This window comes from Typopeltis vanoorti, chromosome 13 (assembly GCF_054136105.1).
Source record: "Typopeltis vanoorti isolate ZY-2024b chromosome 13, IOZ_Tvanoo_1.0, whole genome shotgun sequence".
Classification (NCBI taxonomy): domain Eukaryota; kingdom Metazoa; phylum Arthropoda; class Arachnida; order Uropygi; family Thelyphonidae; genus Typopeltis; species Typopeltis vanoorti.
In genome coordinates, this window is record NC_143561.1 from 41094099 (window position 1) to 41114717 (window position 20619).

The 20619-nt window shown below is 34.6% G+C and overlaps 1 protein-coding gene across 1 annotated transcript in view; it reads right to left on the reverse strand.

Annotated features, from left to right (window-relative positions):
• Positions 1 to 20619, reverse strand: part of Usp16-45 (ubiquitin specific protease 16/45) — a 279308-nt gene that overhangs the window by 70434 nt on the left and 188255 nt on the right. Inside the window, exon 15 of the mRNA XM_090402847.1 lies at positions 1542 to 1659. Coding sequence (XP_090258973.1) covers positions 1542 to 1659 — 118 coding nt within the window. The remainder of the gene's footprint in view (positions 1 to 1541; positions 1660 to 20619) is intronic.

Below are 20619 nucleotides of genomic sequence, written 5' to 3' on the forward strand. Positions count from 1 at the left end.
AAATTTCAAAAACTGTCTGTCATGAAATTCTTGTACAAAATTTAGGCATGCATTGTGCCGCAGCCAAATTTGTGCCACCTTTTTACTGACAATCAAAAACAAATTTGAGTTGATGTGAGCCAAGGGCTTTTTGGTCAAGCTTATGAAAAAAAAACGTTTTAAAATAAATCATTACTGTGGATGAGACGTGGGTTTATGGCTATGATATTGAAACAAAAGCCAATATCACAGTGGGTGTCAAAAAAGTGAGACAAATGCAGTAAAACGTCAAAGTGATGATGACAGTTTTTTTTCTCGATGCTGAGAGCATTATTCACCATGAATTTCTTCTATAAGGCAAGACATTGAACAAGGAGTATTATCTTGAAGTAATGCAACATCTTCATAATAAATATCAAAAAAAAAACCCTGATGCTTGGAGGGAAACTAATGGATGCTTCATCATGATAATGCATGCACACACACATCATTACTAATCCATCAATTTTTAGCGAAACATGAAACAATAGTCATTCTGCAGCCTGCTTACTTGCCTGACCTCACACCAGCAGACTTTTTTTTACTTCCCCAAATTGAAATTGATATTGAAAGGTTGATGTTTTGGGTCGATTGACTAGATAAAGAAAAAAAAATCGCTAGTGGAACTGCACAGCATCCCAAAAGAAGTGTTCCAGAAATGTTTCAAAGGATGGAAGAAATGTTGGCAGTGGTGTATACAAAGTGGAGGAGAGTACTTTGAAGGTGACAAGCTTCTAAATTAGACAAGAAAATTTTTCATTAAAAAGTTCAGGAATTTCCCAGGCAAACATATATTAAGTTATGGTACTCGAAATATCCAGAGGAGATACAATGTTTAAGAAGCGTCATGGTTTCGTTGAGAATTTATCTTGCAGCAAGACAAGGAGATCTTTGGTCAGAACATTGGTAAATAGACTTAATATGTCAAAACTTGCTAAAATGTTGTGTTCACCAAGGATGCTGTTGCTGATGCTAGCAAGGAGGTATGTCAGAGATTCTATGTTTTCAACTATTGGGCATAGAAGTATGCCTTCCTTATGAGCAAAGGGAAGTTACAGATGATATTGGGACTGTGGAATGTAGATGATGAGAAGAGATTGAGAATTTGTGGACTGCAGATGCTAGCAGACATGAGAAAGAGGAGTGATATGATAGATCTATACACTTTTGAAAGGGTCATACAATAGATGGAATTTTTCAATTTATGGAGAGGGATGAGAGGGCATCCATGGAAGTTGAGAATGAATGCAGTCAAGAAAGGAATGAGAGAGCTACATTTTTCTCTCATAGAATGGTAAGTGAGTAGAATGGCTTGCCTTTGAAGTGGTGAGTGAAAGTAGATTAAATGAATTCAAGAGAAGGTATGACTTGGGATCAGTGATATGTGACCTCCTTCGATGAGCACTTGACTCCCTAGAGGTCTCTTAAAATAATAATAATAATAATGATAATTAATAACTAACAATTTTATTATTCAATTAGGCGGGGCAGGAACATTCTTAGACAAACATACAAAAACTTACCAGTACCCCAGATATCTTCTAACACTTCTGGATGCAGAACAACACTTCCGTCAGAATTATTGCCATCAGACGTGTTATTTTGTGGTGGATCAACAACTGCTCTCACTTTAGCTTGTCGCTATATCACAATGAAATAAATAAATAATATGTAGCAGCTTATTTTTTAAAGGAAATTATGAATTGTCAACTGTACTGTTATGATTTCTCTGAATTTCTAAGTTTTATATCAGCAATTCTCTTCAATGGATGACCTGGTCTTTTTTTCTGATGGTTTATATGAAGTACTTGTTTGAGCATACTTTGTATTTGTATTCTTATAACATGCTCCATCCAGTTGTGTTTATATTTCGTTCTTTTCTCTATTATTGGTCCCTGGTTTAATTTTTAATATTTCTTCATTTCTTTTATAATTAAATAGGATATATTTTGCTGTTTACCTCATAATTTTAATTTCAGCTGCTAATATGAAATGCATTAATCTTTGCTTATCATTTTGTTTTATTGTCCAAATTTCATTTCCATATAATAGCAGGGGTAAAGCTAGTGTATTATAAACTTCTAGTTGAGTCTGTTTTTGTACCAGGTTAGGTTTAAACACAGAATTTATTGCACCTGCTATTTTTAGGTATTTTGTAATTTTCATGTTTATGTCTTTTTCATCTTCATATCAAACCATGCATCCTGAATATGTAAAAGAATTCTACATTTTTTTAAAATTTATTACGATTACTATTCCAAATCAGATCTTGATCTTTAAAAGCCACTGTTATTTGATTTTTTTGGTTGAGATTATCATTCCGAAATCTTCAGTTATTTAGATTGAGAACTGCTTTTGGAAGATTATTTTTAGAATCTATATAACTACTACATGGTCATTAGCAAAAAAAAGCATGTTTAAATTCACATCAGAGGATAGTTCAGTATCCTGATAGTTTTTTTCTATTCCATTTTATGACTATTTCATTTAAATAAATATTAAATAGAGTTACAGATAGGGGGACTTGGAGATAAAGCAAGGAGTTAAAATTGGTTTAGCTCCAAGATGACAGATCAGAGCTCAATTTATCTATATTTCATTATCTTCACATATGTGTATGATAGCTCTTAGAATGCTAATTGTTAAATAAAATGTTTATTGAATGCTTTTTCAAAATCAATAAATCTATGTTTCTATATTGTATTCTCTTCTTTTTTATTATTATTAATATTAAAATTAAACAGAAATCTATTATACAAGAATGACCTTTATTCTGTGCTCACAAATTAATGCCTTCAGAATATTTTGTAACAGGAATTCTGGATGATTATACTTCTATAATTTAGAATATTCTTTATTATCTTTTTTTAAAATATATATACATATAAAAAAAAAAATGGTTGCTCTTTTGATAGAATTCCTGTTAAATAAACTGCATTTAAAAACAATCACTCACTCTTTCTCTCGAGCTTATTTTTGCATATTTATATAATTCTTAGCTTATCTTCTCCTAATGATTTTTCATTTTTTGTTTATTTTAATCAAAGTTCTAATTTTGCTATTGTTATAACTTTACCACAATTCTGAATAAAAATTTAGAGATTCTGTTGTTTTTAGGTTCACTGCTTTATTTTTTCTCTAATATCTGTACTGAGATGCTTCAAAATTTTGTATGTATTGGATCTTATTTTACATACACCATGTTTTAAATTAGAAACATATCTATTCCAAAATTGCTCTTTTCCTAACTTCTCTTTTAGATATGGTTCTTATTTATTCATTTATATTTTGTTTCAACTTCTAATCTTTTACTGCTTAACTATTTGATGTTTGTTTCTTTTTTGTATTCTGATAATTTTCTTAATTTTGTCATCTCATATTTAAAATGTTTCTTTTTGATTAATTTTAAAATTTTTTGGACTTTCTTAGGCTTTCATTTGATACTTTAGTATTATATTTAGTATTAGTATAATGATTTAGTATAGTTCGCCCACCGATTAGAGATCCCTCGACACTTCTGCGCATGTCAGAAAAAGGAGAATCCATTCCAATAATAGGGTAATCAATATGAGATGGGATGAGTTTGTTTATTATTACAGGTCGGAAAATTTAACTTTTCTTTTACGAACATTGCTGTTTTTAAAGTGTAAGTATTTTGCTTGTATAACAGTTGGAAAAATGCACGTAAAGTATTAATAAAATTAAAAGAGGTATAGCATAAAACAAAAATTTAACTAAGTTTATTTTTAAAGTTTTCTATAAAATAAAAATAATTATACAGAAAAACAGAAATTTTTTCAAATGAACTTAGATATTCTAAACTTAAAGTTGAGAGAACTGTATTAATCGGTTTAGGACACTTTAATGTCCTAAACCGATTAATTATTTATTAATTAATTATTGTTTGTGACCCTTTTAACAAACCCATGCAAAAAAAAAATGTTGGAAAAAAATTTCATCTGAATCGGTGTCCGAATCGCCATCACTTTCACTTAAGCCGATCACCAAAGGTTCGCATAATTCTTTGATAATTCCGTCTCTGTCCCAATACATATTTTCCAATGAGGTGACATGAGAGCAATATTTTCCCAAGTTTTGAACTGTAATACTTTCAATCGCCTGTTCCGAAAGCTTAAAAAGTTTCGACATGTCAATATCCCCAGTTACATTGTGATGGCGAATGAAACTTTTCACTTCTGCCCAAACATACTCAATAGCATTATCGCAATGATATGGTGGTAGCCTCAAAGCTAGAAATCCAGGTTCTTTGAGCATCGTGTCGAATTTAAATAGTTTAGTTGTGGGCAAATTTCTTTTGACCAAATTAAACAATTCAATTTTTCGCATATCTGGGGAATGAGAAATGTTATTTGCAGAGAGCCAATCCATAAGAACTTGCTTCTTATTAGACCAATTTGGAACTTTGTTTAATCGAATAGAGTGATATGAAGTGTTATCAATTATAGCAACAGCATTTTTATGAAGGTTTGGAATCACTTTTTCTTCTGACCACTTTTCGAAGATCGTAGAATTCATTTGCCCATGGTAATCTCCAGTAGTTGAATTGGCTTTGTATAGTAAGTTTGAATTCGGTGAAAAACCCATTTCTCCACCCACACACACAAAATTATTATGCACCATGAGGCATTTCTGGTTTGTAGCACTCCACATTCTTCTTTAGACTGCCAACATTTTCCATAAGTTAAATTACTATCAATCCAAGTTTCATCTAGATACGCAATCGGTATTTTCTCCTCTCTGAAATGTCTTATTGCTCTCAAATACTGCATTCTAGATAAAACAATGTCACTTCGCTCCATGATAAGTTTCCTTTTATTCTGGGACTTTTTAAAACAAAATCCAATTTCATGAAGTATTTTCCTTAAAGTTTCTCTTTTCCAAGGAAAATTAATTTTTTCTTTAAGCACAGGAATCAATTTCGGAACAGTTGGCACTCTTTTCTCGACCACGTCAAATTTGTGAATAGTTCTTTTTATAACATCTACATCAAAATCATTCAAAGCTACAGTTTTGATGGTTTTCTTTCTCCGGTGCTTTTTTTAGGAGATTTAAAGTTTGGCTTACCTTCACCTTTTGATTCCCTACGAATTCTTTTAACAGTCAACCCCGATATGCCTGCAATTTCACTTGCACGTTTTATGACCTGAGAAAGGGAAACAAGGAGACAGCCTTCTGACGATTCTTTTTCGCAGAATGTAAGCACATTATTCAATATTCTTTTGCAAGAGCAACTGAAACGTTTAACAACAGAACTTGTTGTTAAACAATTCAATAAATTTTGGAAAATATTAGAAGAATATGGAATACCTAATAAATTTCTCAACATTATTAAGAATACGTATAATGGCAGCAAGTCTTGTGCGGAAGTAGATGGAAAACTTACAGGCTTCTTAATCATTGAAACTGGAGTTAGGCAGGGTTGTGTTCTATCTGGTCTATTATTTATAATTTTAATTGATTGGATTATGAAAAACTCAATTAATGAGTTTTAGAGAAGTGGAGGCATTAGAGAAGGCAGCTGACACAACAAAAAAGGAAAAGTTGGTCCTTGGTGGAGATATAAACAGCAGAGTAGGAAATTATTACCAAACATGTAAGAATGTTTGGAAAAACTTGAAAGAAAAGAGCAAAGCTAATGATAATGATAAGTACCTGCTAGATTTTTGTCAGAACGTGGGCTAGTTATTACTAATGCCATATTTCAACATAAAAATATGCACAAATTTACATGGAGAGAAGATGCAAGGAATAAGAAAAATCTCATTGAATAATAAATATCAGAAAGTGATGTTTTCCCACTGGTTCAGGACAGTATACAGAGGATATGAAATTGGAAGTGATCAACATTTAGTGTTGAGCAGGATAAAACTGAATTTCATATTGAACAAAAAAAAGTTTCAAAATGAATCAAATTTCATCAACTATTAGAGGTGAACTGCAAACATAAAACACAACCATTATTCAAGAAAAAAAATGAAAGATTGAAAAAAGAACCAAACCTTGGAGATTCAGTGGCAAACCTTGAAGAAAACATTCTGCCAGAGAAGCATGTGGTAAGACTGTGAGAACAGAAAAATCAGAACTCCACAGTGGACTCAGAAAGTTAAACAGACAGTCAAGGAAAAGAAGAAAGCATATCAAAAGTTTATGCCAAGTAAGTCAGCTTGTACTCTTGGAGATTACAGCTTACTTTTTTTTTTAGCTGTAAAAAAAAAGTGAAGCACTGTGTAAAACTAGCTAAACAAAAGTAATGGGAAGCCATTTGTAAGAAAATAAATATCAGAAATTTGGCAAAATATTCTGGAGGCTATTCAGAATCTATAGGGAATGCAGGAAAGAGTAAAAGGAATCAGAGATGACAAAGGTGACAAGAAAAATGGAGATAAAGATGAATGGAGTAATTAATTTTGAAAGATTACTACACGAAATGAACAGTGATAAAAAACACTCAACAGGCATCCAATCAAGAATATATAAAGATAATCATAATTTGTAATTCCATCATTTTATAATTTGGTTTAAGCGAATAAGAATTATAATTTGGTCAGCTAAATCGCAAATTGCCAGCCCATCCTCTTTCGTTCAGTATTCAGGTAGTAACCCAACAGGGTGCACCACGAGAAGGTGAGGATTGGGCATTAGGTCAGAAGCACTGGTCAGTTCTCTGCATTCCTTTAAAGGCAATGGAGGTCTCCTCTCAGTTACACAGCTTTGACCCTTAAGCACCCAACATCAAAATTTCATGCCGGCGCTAGCTAAGGAATTAGATAATACCAGATCGACATAATAGGGGATGACTGAAACAAGAAAGACAAAAACTGGTGAGATCTTTCTGAGCAATAGATACAAAATGTTATATTCAGGCAATGACAATCAAGGAAAAGAAGGAGTAGCCATTGTATTCAACACTAAATACGAGGTTAATCTTCTTGAATGGTAGGCAGTCTCAAATAGAGTGATGTGGGCAAATATCAGAATGGGAAACTGGACAATGAGACTTATTTGTGCCTATGGTCCTACAGAAGGTTCTACTAAGGTAGAAGTAAAGGAATTTTTTAATGCTTTAGAGAAAGCATCTGACACAATGAAAAAGGAAAAGTTGGTCCTTGTTGGGGATCTAAATAGCAGAGTAGGAAATGATTGTCAGACATACAAAAATATTTTAAATTAAGGGGATATAAAATCCACATTGTTTCAAAACTGAATAAGAAACTCAAAGATTGGAATCAGAGAGTTTCATGCCGAATATAGTAAACTATAAAGTATCGGTGATCACTAGCGAGAGCTAATGCAAGTGACCCTAGTACGTAGTACAATACCGGACAACTCGTTGCAATCTAAATAATGTAAAAACACATTTCCTAGGAAATGTGTTTTTACATTATGGAAAAGTTTTTACATTAAAGAAAATTAAATACTGTGTAAAACTAGCTAAACAAAAGTCATGGGAGGACTTTGGCAAGAACATAGAAAATAAATATCAAGAAGGTGGCAAAATATTTTGGAGGTTATTGAAGAAGCTCAGAAATGGAGGAAAGAGTACTGTAAAAGGAGTTAGAGATGATAAAGGTGACATGAAAACAGGAAAAAAAAAATCCTTGAAGTATATGAGTAAAATATATTGGGAAAATTTGGAGAAAAGAGCAAAGCTAATAATAATGGCAAATATTTGTTGGATTTCTGCTCAGGACATGGACTTATTACTAACACCATGTTCCAACATAAAAATGTGCACAAATTCACATGGAGAGAAGAGGCAAGAAATAAGAAAAGTCTCATTGACTATGTTATTGTTGATAGTGAGGTTTTCTCCTTTGTGCAGGACACCAGAGTGTACAGAGGATATGAAATTGGAAGTGATCACTATTTAGTCTTGAGCAGGATAAAATTGAATTTCATATTGAAAAAGAATAACATGTAAGAAAGCTTTAAAGCAGATAAAAGTTGAGCAGCTCTCAGATGTGAACTGTAGGCTAAAATACACAAAGATTATTGAAGAAAAAAATGAAAGAGTTTGAGAACAGGAACCAAACTTTAGAGATTCAGTGGCAAGCCTTGAAGAAAACCTTGATTGATTCAGCCAGAGAGGCATGTGGTGAGGTTGTCTGCAAGAATAGAAAAATCAGAACTCGATGGTGGACACAGGAAGTTAAAGAGGCAGTGAAGGAAAAGAAGAAAGCATATCAAAAGTTCCCAGCAAATAAGTCATCTTGTGCTCTTAGAGAATACAGAGACAAATGTAAGAAAACTAAATACTGTGTAAAACTAGCTAAACAAAAGTCATGGGAGGACTTTGGCAAGAACATAGAAAATAAATATCAAGAAGGTGGCAAAATATTTTGGAGGTTATTGAAGCTCAGAAATGGTGGAAAGAGTACTGTAAAAGGAGTTAGAGATGATAAAGGTGACATGAAAACAGGAGAAAAAGATATCCTTGAAGTATGGAGTAATTACTTCGAGAAATTGCTAAATGAAACAAGCAATGATAGCACAGTGGTAAAAAACACTCAACAGGCACACAGTCAGGAATACATATCCATACTTGAAGTAGAAAAAGCCATCAAAGGCTTAAAATGTGGAAAGGCAGCAGGAGTAGATGATATTCAACCAGAAATGCTGAAGTATGGTGGTATAAAAGTCTTACAGTGGCTGCAATGCATAGTTCAGAAGGCCTGGACAGAGGGACGAATTCCCGATGATTGGAGTAGAGGTCTCATAGTACCCATATATAAAAAGGGAAATAAAACTGAATGTGAGAATTACAGAGGTATTTCCCTACTGAGTGTTCCTTGTAAGATAAACGGTTAAGAAGAATTGTAGAAGAAAAGCTTGGTGAAGAACAAGCTGGATTCCGGCCAAATAGAGGCTGTCAGGATCAGATCTTCACTTTACGACAAATAGTGGAGAAATCATGGGAATATAACAAAAATCTCTATTTGAGTTTTGTAGATCTGGAAAAGGCATATGATAAGGTGCCAAGAGAGAAGCTATTCAATACGTTACAGTTATATGGTGTCAATGGAGCATTATATCAAGCAATACTTAGTCTTTATTTGAGTTGTAAGTCAGCAGTTAGAAATGAAGGAAGTATAGGAAGATGGTTTAATGTTAAATCTGGTGTGAGACAAGGATGTACATTATCCCCTCTGTGATTCATTATCTATATGGATCACATTATGAAGGAAAGTGGTATTAAACATGATATCAAAATTGGAGATGTTAATCTCAGCTCTTTGCTTTATGTGGATGATGTTATACTTCTAAATAAATCCACTACAAGTCTCCAAGATCTCTGACTAAATTGAATAACTGTTGTGATAGATATGGTATGAAGGTCAGCAATAAAAAGACAAAAGAGAATGAAAATAGGCAGAATCGTTGCAAATGTCAACTGCATTGTGAACGGAGAACCTGTGGAACAAGTAAAACATTTCAGCTACTTAGGCATGATTTTTACTGAAGATGGTAAATTAAATATGGAAATAGACAACAGAATCAACAAAGCTGGTATAGTAGGAAGTCAACTGAATAAATTCATATGGAATAAGAGAGAAATTAGTCAGAACACTAAATTAGCTGTATACAAGGCAGTGTTCAAACCAGTATTAACTTATAGATCTGAAAGCTGGGTCAGAAGTAAAACACTTGACAAAAGACTAGAAACTGCAGATATGAGAGTCCTGAGAAAGATTAGAAGCGTGAACAGATGGCATCAATGGCAATATCATATTAAAAATGAGGATATTAGGAAAGAACTTGACATTGTCAGCATCCAGGAATGCGTTAGCTGAGCTAATCTGAGGTGGTATTGTTATTTAAACAGAATGGGCGAGGAAAGATTGGCAAAACAAGTGTTCTCTGCCAGGTTGGCAGGAAAACAACCCAGAGGAAGACCAAGATATAGGTGGTTTGATAGGGTACAAAGTGCCTTAGATGACAGAAATATAAGATCTGATAATATTGGAGTCTTGACAAGTAACAGACTGATCTGGAGGAAAACTGTAGATAGGAAGTTAGTAATGATGTAAATTTTTCATGTAGTACTATCATATCCTGTACACCCCTTGAGAGTACATGTCAGGAATTTGATGATGATTTGTAATTATAAATCTTTTTACAATGGTTTCTGTATATTAAAAATTTTATTAGTTTTGGTTTCGTAACAATGTATAATGAGCACTTGCAACGTACTCAAGGATTATTGTAATATTATTTTATCAGAACAAGTGAAACTGTAAAGTGGCTTTAATGAAGAGGCTAGATCTTGATACCATATTTATAAAGTAGTAAAAATTCAGTGTAATTCAATGCTCATGTAAAATTGGTGATATATCTATTTTATTGTGTTTTCTTCATTAGAAAATTAGACTTTCACAGTATATTAGAGTAGATTTTTTTGCTTTTAGAGTATTTAGTATCTTAATTGTAAAAATATTACAATAACCTTTTTATTGTAATATTTTAATATTAAAGACAGTTGTAAAATGGCACCAAAAACATAAAAGAAACGAAACGCTAACAAGAACAGCGAAGTAGTAAACAAGAAGGTATTCTCCACTAAAGGAGATATTAAAGAGGTTATTGAAAATCATTTAAAATCTGAGATCACTAGGCTGAAGCTGATTATTAGACAGATGATGAGAGAACTACAGAAAGTTAAGTGGCTTTTAGAGGAACACAGGAAGAATAAAAAAAGTTCAGCAGAAAAATGGAAAACACAGCATGGAATCAGGTATATTAGTATGTAATAACAAAAATATGGTAAGTAAAGTTGATTATAAAAAGAAGGATGTCATTTGGTGGTGACTTTATCATAAAACATGCCACTGATGAGCGGATTATAACGTCAAGTCAAAAATGAAAAATATAATGCAAGCAATTCAAAAACAGAAAATAAAAGTAAATGAGATCGTAATAGTAGTATTTACTAATGACTTAACTAGCGATAAGTTCAGTATGAGAGAGGAAATGAAAGAGTTGTTGGAAGAGGTGAGAATGAAGAGTGAAAAAGTGAAAATAGTAAGCATATTATTTCGATATGATAAAAATGAATTAAGAAGAAGAAGGGATATGATGGTAAATGATTCAATGCCTAAGCTGTGTAGAAGGAATGGATGCAAGTTTTTGGATGTGTGGAGTGAGCCTGAGGGAAGATTGGATTTGTATAAGAGGGACGGCCTACACTTGAATGCGTTTGGCATTAGGAGTTTTGAAAAATTATTAACCGTTAGGTCTTATATCAGTTAATAATTTTTCTGATGGAAAGAAATTATTCATCATTTCTTCCCATCAGAAAGTCAGGGAAACTGAATTCTGATGGGAAGAAATGTGGAAATCTGTGTGTAAGAGCAACAATGTTAGGTAACTGTGTTAATGATTATTATTATTATGGAAATGATTATGAAGAGAGAACGATTCTGTGTTCATCCGGTTCAGACTTATCAAGCATGTGTAATGATGTCTGCATAAGTAAGGAACTATATAAGAACAGAGATCTGCAAGTTGTCAAACTTGTGTCATGCAGACCACAGACAAGTGTATGCAAAACAACATGCAGGTAATTTATTATGTCAATACATGAATGCTAGGAGTATCAGAAACAAAGGAGTAGAGTTTGTTGCCTTGGTTAATATACTGGGACCTCATGTTGTAGACATTAGTGAGACCTGGATATTAGAAGCAGATGTACTAACTGGGATGGAGGGCAAAGGGTATGGTAATTTTAGGAAGGATAGACTAGATAGGAGAGGAGGGGTGTGTGCTGCTAATGATATCAGATAACTTGAATCTAGCTAGAGTTGAGACCTATGATTGAAATATTAGTAACAGTTTTTCCTGTGGCAGGGAGTTTGAAGCCATCTGGTGTGAGGTGGAATCTAACAAGATTAAATATATAGTGGGTGTTGTTACAGATCTGGTGGATCAGTTGCTAGTGATGAAGAAATGCATCAACAAATAAATATGATGGGTGCAAAAACTGTAATCATTGGGGGACTTTAATTATCCAAACGTTGATTGGGTAGATATGAAATCGTATGAGAAGAATGAAACTGAAATTATTGAGTTGTTGCGAGACAACTTCCTCAAGCAGCATGTGACAGAAGGAACACAAAGTCAAAGAGTGTTAGATATGATTATAGTGTTGGGGGGGTTCAGTTAAAGATGTAACTATTCTGACTCTGGCTGGAGAATTAAGTCTGAGTATGAAAAGAAATTGGCTCTGCAAGTAAAAGAAAATTAATTTGAAAGAATAACTCTACTGAATACAGATGACTGATGCAGATGTGATTGTTCAACTAATGAGTGGCCATATTCAAAATTAAGTGAATATTGTATACCACATTACTTCTTAGCCAAATAAGAAACTCAAAAATAGGAAATCTAATCTAAGTTTCATGCCGAATATAGAAAACGATAAAGTTCGGTGAGTCCAAGCATAAGCTTGGACTCCTAGTAGTACAATGCTAGGGCAACTCGTAGTAAAGGTGGAGCAAGATCCAATCACTGTCCTTAGTATTTTCCCATAATGTAAAACACAGCTCCTAGGAGATGTATTACTGTTTTACATTATGAGAGAAGGTCACTACCCAGACCGGTTTCGACCTTTTTTGAGGTCTCATCAGTGAGTAGGTAGACTTAGATGTAATACTAAGGTTTCAATAGTCAGAGCTTATTTCTTTACTGTACGAGTTGCCAAAAGGTGCACAAATACAATTACTGAAATAAGAGCCAACAGGCTTCACTTCGGCGAAGTAAAATATTCAAAATTAAGTGGATATTGAATACCACATTATTTCTTAGCAGAATAGGAACTCAAAAATAGGAAATCTAATCTAAGAGTTTCATGTCGAATATAGATATAGAATGAAACCTGATGCTTCTTAGTTCATTAATTAAGCAGCCATTTTGCTAAAAGCTATCAACCTGGTACATGCAACAATGAACTCACCGCTACCTCTTCACTGTATGAGGAAATTCATGTGGATGAGGAGTATTAGAACTGCTGCACAAAAATAAGAATTCTGCAATAGGAACTGATGGCATATCAGCACCAGAGGCAAAAAGAGTGTTCAGCTGAACTGGCTATTCCATTTAACCAGGCTATATAATTTGAGTCTCAGAACAAGAAAGATTCCACAGGAGTGGAAAGAACATATGGTAATCCCATTGCACAAGAGTGGTGCAGAGACTGATGTATCCGACTTTCGACCAATCAGTATCTCAGGAGTGGTGGTGGAGATTTTGGAAATGTTGGTTAGGACTTGCATTCAGAAATAGGTTAACAGAGAATCTCTACTTTGCAATGAACAGCACAGGTTTACTAAGAGAAGGTCATGTTCTAGCAACTTGCTCACATTCTATAAAAATGTTTCCATTGAACTAGGGAATGGATACACCATGATACTTTTGGATTTTGCTAAGGCTTTTGACAGAATACAACATGGAATACTGTTGCAAAACTTGGAGAATGTGGGATTGGATTATTAACTATTGGCATGGATAAGAGGATGGCTGAGTGACAGATATCAAAAAGTGGTATATGGGAGGTGTGAATCTGCAAGATTCAAGTTAACTCGTGGTGTGTCTCAAGGATCGGTCCATTGTTATTCAATCTGTACATTAATGACATTGGGAAGGATCTGACATGTGACATACAGCTATTTGCTGATCATGCAAAGATAGGTAGGATAATCAGGAGCTGCTCATATGCAGTACTTGCAGAATGATTTGAATAGGCTGGAAATTGTGGGCATGTGAAAATGGCTGTCATTTCAATGTTAATAAATGAAAAGTCATGCACTTTGGTGTGATTAGCTATCCAATGTCATATTATATTGGTGGTATTATGCTTGAAGAAACTGATGAGGCTAGGGATCTTCAAGTTTTAGTAGACAGGAAGTTGAAGCTCAACTGTCATATAGCAAAAATTGTAAATGCAACTCAGAGAATAATGGAAATGCTGAAATGAACCTTGACATGAGGCCTCATTACAAGGCCTTGAATAGGACCTCACTTGGACTATTGCAAGCAAGTCTGGTCTGGTCTCCTAGTTTCTGTGATAATTCTGATAGAGAGGAGAGAGTGCAAAGGAGAGTGTCAAAAATGATATCAGGATTGTGGAATACAGATTATGAAGATAAATTGAGAATTTGTAGGCTGCAGACACTAGCAAACGGGAGAAAGAGGGGGGTGATATGATTGAGACAAACTTCTGAAAGGGTTATACAGAATTTCAGTAGATTGAAATTTTCATTTTATGAAAGGTGGGGAGAGAATGCCAGGGTATCCAAGGAAGTTGAGAATGAATGCTGTCAAGAAGGGGCTGGGGGTTAGGGCTAGATATTTCTCTCATATGTGATTAGAATGGATTGCTGTTGAATGTTGTGTATGCAAGTAGCATGAATGAATTCAATTACAGGTATGATAGCTAATGCAAATAGTATAGGGTGTCCCAAAATTCACGCAAGATTTAAATTTAGTGCCATTTGTGCGGTAAAGTGTTGCCAGCGAGAAAAAAAAGACAGCGTGACAGCTGACGGTTCAGGGTTATTAAAAATGGAGTGCTACATGAAAGAACAATGCATTTTCATTGTTGAGCAATATTTTAAAAATAATGAAGGTTTGGCAGCTACAGTTCGCAATTTTCGTACAAAATATGGTTGGAATAGTGATTTAACTTCATCAACTGTGAAAAGATTAATTAAAAAATTCAAGGAAACTGGATCAATTAGTGATCTTATACACTCTGGCCGTCCTTCAACAAGTCGTTCAACAGAAAACATCGAAGCAGTTCGTGAGAGTGTTGCTGAGAGTCCAGGAACATCAATTCGGCACCATGGTCTTGAATTGGGCATTTCGAGAAGCTCTCTACAGCGTATTCTCACGAAAGATTTGCTTAAAAAGTTCAATTGACTCAAGAACTGAAACCTACTGATCACACACACACAGCGAATAGAGTTCGTTGAATGGATTATGGAACAACAAGTGGATGCTTATTTTTCGAACAAAATCATCTTCAGCAATGAGGCTCATTTTCATCTTGATGGCTTCGTTAATCGACAAAATTGTCGCATTTGGGGTTCAGAAAATCCACGAGTGATTGTTGAGAAACAAATGCATCCGCAACGTGTCACTGTTTGGTGCGGATTTTGGGATGGAGGCATCGTCGGTCCATTCTTCTTCGAAAATGTGGCTGGTAAGGCAGTAACAGTTAATGGTGCTTGCTATCGCGACATGATAATCCAGTTTTTTGTGCCTAAATTTCAAGATATGGATGTGGACGACATGTGGTTTCAACAAGACGGTGCCACGCCATGTGCCATACAGCTCGAAAAACAATTCAATTACTGCATCCCGTTTTGGTGATCAGAATTGGCCGCCCAGATCATATGACTTAACGCTGTTGGACTTTTTTCTTTGGGGTTTTTTGAAGTCTAAGGTTTATGCCAACTAGCCCACGACCACCCACGCCTTGAAGGAGGAAATTGAGCGCTGTATCAACGAAATTCAGCCACATTTATGCAAAACGGTCGTGGAAAATTTCGACAAAAGAGTGCGTATGTGCCAGCAAAGCCATGGAGGCCATTTATCCGATATGCTATTCCATGCATAACCCTATACTGTATACTTTATGAATCAATAAGAAATCACAATTTTTAATTAAAAACCTGTGTTTTCTATCAAAATTACTTCTTGCGTGAATTTTGGAACACCCTGTATGAGTTCCTGACTCCCTGGAGGTCTCTCTTTAATAATAATAATAAGAAGAGAGACTTACAGGGAGTCAGAAACTCATCAAGAGAGGAAGGCCATATTCACATCAGCTGTCATCATACCTGTTCTTAAATTCATTCATGCTACTTGTAAGAATGAATTCAAACTTGAGAAAGATGGTGAAACTTCCCATTTTGCATTCCTTATTATATAAAGAATTTATAATTTGTGGTTCTTGTAATAAAATTGCCTGAGATAAGAATATTTAAACCGTATGTTAACAGTGAGAATCATTGGAACAGTATGTGCTAAATAAAGAAACACTGCATAGTCCCAATTAATTTAAGAATTTTTATATTTTGAGAAAAGCCTGATAAAGAACTGACTCTAATGAGCATTTATTGTTTTTGTAGGAATTTGTTATGAAAAACAAAAATTTCAGTCTAATAGACTGATTACATATTACATGCTAAACAAATCACAACAAAATGAGTCAGTGTGTGTGAATGACCTCATATTTTAAAGATAAGGAGATCTCAAAGTATAGTGTCTATTTAGAATGCCTTGAATTCAAACAGTTTTGTAGTTAATAATTTAATTATATTTACCAAGTGTATAGTGTCATTTAGTTTCACAGAATATATCTTTTTTTATTGTCTTGATTCCATCATTTCCCGGATTCTAAAACGAACAGAGTTAAAAGTCATTGTACCAACTGGATTGAACTCTTGTATATTTACTTAACACTCAGTGTAAAAAAAAAGTCTCTTTAAAGAGATAGACAAATTGGCACAGTCTCTTTACTGAGAGATTTAACAAATTCATATCAATACTTGAAGAAAAAGGCATCAAAAACTTGAAATGTGGAAACGCAGTTTAGTAGATAATATTCGACAAGAAATGCTCAAGTATGGCAGTATAGAAGTTTAAGAGTGGTTGTACTGCATAATTCAGAAGGCCTTGGCAGATGTTAAAATTCCAGATGACTGGAGCAGAGTACTCATATTACACCATATTCAACTATAAAAAGAGTAATAAAACTGAATATGAGAATTACAGAAGTATTTCCCTGAGTTTTCCTGGTAAAATTTATGCAAGTATACTTGAAAATGGCTAAGCAGAATTATGAAAGGAAAGCATGGTGAAGAACAAGCTGGATTAAGGCCAAACAGAGACTGTCAGCATCAGATTTTACTTTAAGACAAATAGCTGAAAAATTATCAGAATATGACAAGATGCAAAGAGTAATGCTTAAGGGTCAAAGCTGTATAATTGAGAGGAGACCTCCACATAGCCTTTAAAGGAATGCAGAGAACTAACCAGGGCTTCTGACCTAATGTCCAATCCTCACCTTCTCGTGGTGCACCCTGTTGGGTATCTACCTGGATACTGAACAAGCGAGGATGGACTGGCAATTTGGGATTTAGCAGACCAAATTGTATTCTTATTGGCTTAAACCAAAATGCAAAATGATGATACAACATGACAAAATTTCATGCTGGGTGGGACATCACCCGGTTAAACAAGGACCCCGTTGTTTTCGCCAGTGAACCAGGGCAAACAGCGAAAAGTCAGCTACTCGAACAAATCTGAAAACACACCCCAACTCAACATCATCAGAGTTAAAGATCGTACTATCAACATTAAGAAGCCTGAATGGCAAAGAAATGGAGCTAGCTAAGGAATTAGATAAGTACCAGATTGACATAATAGGGGATGACTGAAACAAGAAAGACAAAAACTGGTGAGATCTTTCTGAGCAATTAATACAAAATGTTATATTCAGGCAATGACAATCAAGGAAAAGAAGGAGTAGCCATAGCATTCAACACTAAATACGAGGCTAATCTTCTTGAATGGTAGGCAATTTCAAGTATAGTGATGTGGGCAAATATCAGAATGGGGAACTGGACAATGAGATTTATTTGTGCTTTTGGTCACACAGAAGATTCAACTAAGGTAGAAGTGGAGGAATTTTTTGATGCTTTAGAGAAAGTAACTGACACAATGAAAAAGGAAAAGTTGATCCTTGTAGGGGATCTAAATAGCAGAGTAGGAAATGATTGTCAGACATACAAAAATATATTAGGAAAATTTGAAGAAAAGAGCAAAGCTAATAATAATGGCAAATATTTGTTGGATTTCTGCTCAGGACATGGACTTGTTATTACTAACACCATGTCCAACATAAAAATGTGCACAAATTCACATGGAGAGAAGAGTCAAGAAATAAGAAAAGTCTCATTGACTATGTTATTGTTGATAGTGAGGTTTTCTCCTTTGTGCAGGACACCAGAGTGTACAGAGGATTTGAAATTGGAAGTGATCACTATTTAGTCTTGAGCAGGATAAAACTGAATTTCATATTGAAAAAGAATAACATGTAAGAAAGTTTTAAAGCGAATAAAAGTTGAGCAGCTCTCAGATGTGAACTGTAGACTAAAATACACAAAGATTATTGAAGAAAAAAAAATGAAAGAGTTTGAGAACAGGAACCAAACTTTAGAGATTCAGTGGCAAGCCTTGAAGAAAACCTTGATTGATTCAGCCAGAGAGGCATGTGGTGAGGTTGTCTGCAAAGATAGAAAAATCAGAACTCCATGGTGGACACAGGAAGTTAAAGAGGCAGTGAAGGAAAAGAAGAAAGCATATCAAAAGTTCCCAGCAAATAAGTCAGCTTGTGCTCTTAGAGAATACCGAGACAAATGTAAGAAAACTAAATACTGTGTAAAACTAGCTAAACAAAAGTCATGGGAAGACTTTGGCAAGAACATAGAAAATAAATATCAAGAAGGTGGCAAAATATTTTGGAGGTTATTGAAGCTCAGAAATGGTGGAAAGAGTCCTGTAAAAGGAGTTAGATATGATAAAGGTGACATGAAAACAGGAGAAAAAGATATCCTTGAAGTATGGAGTAATTACTTCGAGAAATTGCTAAATGAAACAAGCAGTGATAGCACAGTGGTAAAAAACACTCAACAGGCATACAGTCAGGAATACATATCCATACTTGAAGTAGAAAAAGCCATCAAAGGCTTAAAATGTGGAAAGGCAGCAGGAGTAGATGATATTCAACCAGAAATGCTGAAGTATGGTGGTATAAAAGTCTTACAGTGGCCGCGATGCATAGTTCAGAAGGCCTGGACAGAGAAATGAGCTCCCGATGATTGGAGTAGAGCCCTCACAGTACCCATATATAAAAAGGGAAATAAAACTGAATGTGAGAATTACAGCAGTATTTTCCTACTGAGTGTTCCTGGTAAGATTTATGCAAGTATACTTGAGAGACAGTTGAGAAGGATTATGGAGGGGAAGCTTGGTGAAGAACAAGCTGGATTCAGGCCAAATAGAGGCTCTCAGGATCAGATCTTCACTTTACGACAAATAGTGGAGAAATCATGGGAATATAACAAAGATCTGTATTTAAGTTTTGTAGATCTGGAAAAGGCATATAATAAGGTGCCAAGCGAGAAGCTATTCAATACTCTACAGTTATACGGTGTCAATGGGGTATTATATCAAGCAATACTTAGTCTTTATTTGAGTTGTAAGTCAGCAGTTAGAATTGAAGGAAGTACAGGAAGATGGTTTACTGTTAAATCTGGTGTCACACAAGGATGTACATTATCCCCTCTGTTATTCATTATTTATATGGATCACATTATGAAGGAAAGAGATATTGAATATGATATTAATGTCAGCTCTTTGCTTTATGCGGATGATGTTATACTTCTAAATAAATCCGCTACAAGTCTGCAAGATTCCCTGACTAAATTGAATAACTGTTGTAATAGATATGGTATGAAGGTCAGCAATAAAAAGACAAAGACAATGAAAACAGGCAGATTCTTTGAAAATGTCAACTGTGTTGTGAATGGAGAACCTGTGGAACAAGTAAAACATTTCAGGCACGATTGTTTTACTCTACTTAGGCACGATTTTTAGTGAAGATGGTAAATTAAATATGAAAACAGACAACAGAATCAACAAAGCTGGCATGGTAGGAAGTCAATTGAATAAATTCATATGGAATAAGAGAGAAATAAGTAGGAACACTAAATTAGCTGTAAACAAGACACTGTTCAAGCCAGTTTTAACTGATGGATCTGAGAGCTGGGTCAGAAGTAAACACTTGACCAAAGACTAAGGACCGCAAATATGAGATTCCTAAGAAAGATTAGAGGCGTGAACAGATGGCATCAATGGCAATATCATATTAAAAACAGGGATATTAGGAAAAAACTTGACATTGTCAGCATCCAGGAATGCATTAGCAGAGTTAATCTCAGGTGGTATGGTCATTTAAACAGAATGGGTAAGGTAAGATTAACAAAACAAGTGTTCTCTGCCAGGTTTGCAAGAAAACGACGCAGAGTAAGACGAAGATATATAGGTGACTGATACGGTACAAAGTGCCTTAGATGATAGAAATATAAGATCTGATAATGTTGGTTTCTTGACAAGTAACAGACTGATTTGGAGGAAAATTGTAGATAGGAAGTTAGTAATGATGTAAATTTTTCATGTAGTAACTATCATATCCTGTACCCCCCCCTCCCCTTGAGGGTACATGGCAGGAATTTGATGATGCAAAAAGAATGCTTTTCAAAACATTACAATTATATGCTACTTTCTGCACTCCTAATTAAATGCTATTTTCTATCTTCTCAAATACTGTTTTCGTAAGACTGTTCTAGTTCATGTTAGAGGCTTAATGGAGTGAAACAGCACTGAGAATGGATTAAAAATATTTAATTCCTCCACTATTTGATCTCAGTCATTGAGACATTGTCAGGCAAATATAATGACACTTGTTCGCAACCCAGGATGTAAACTGGGATCTCAAAGTATTAGTGTTTCCCATAT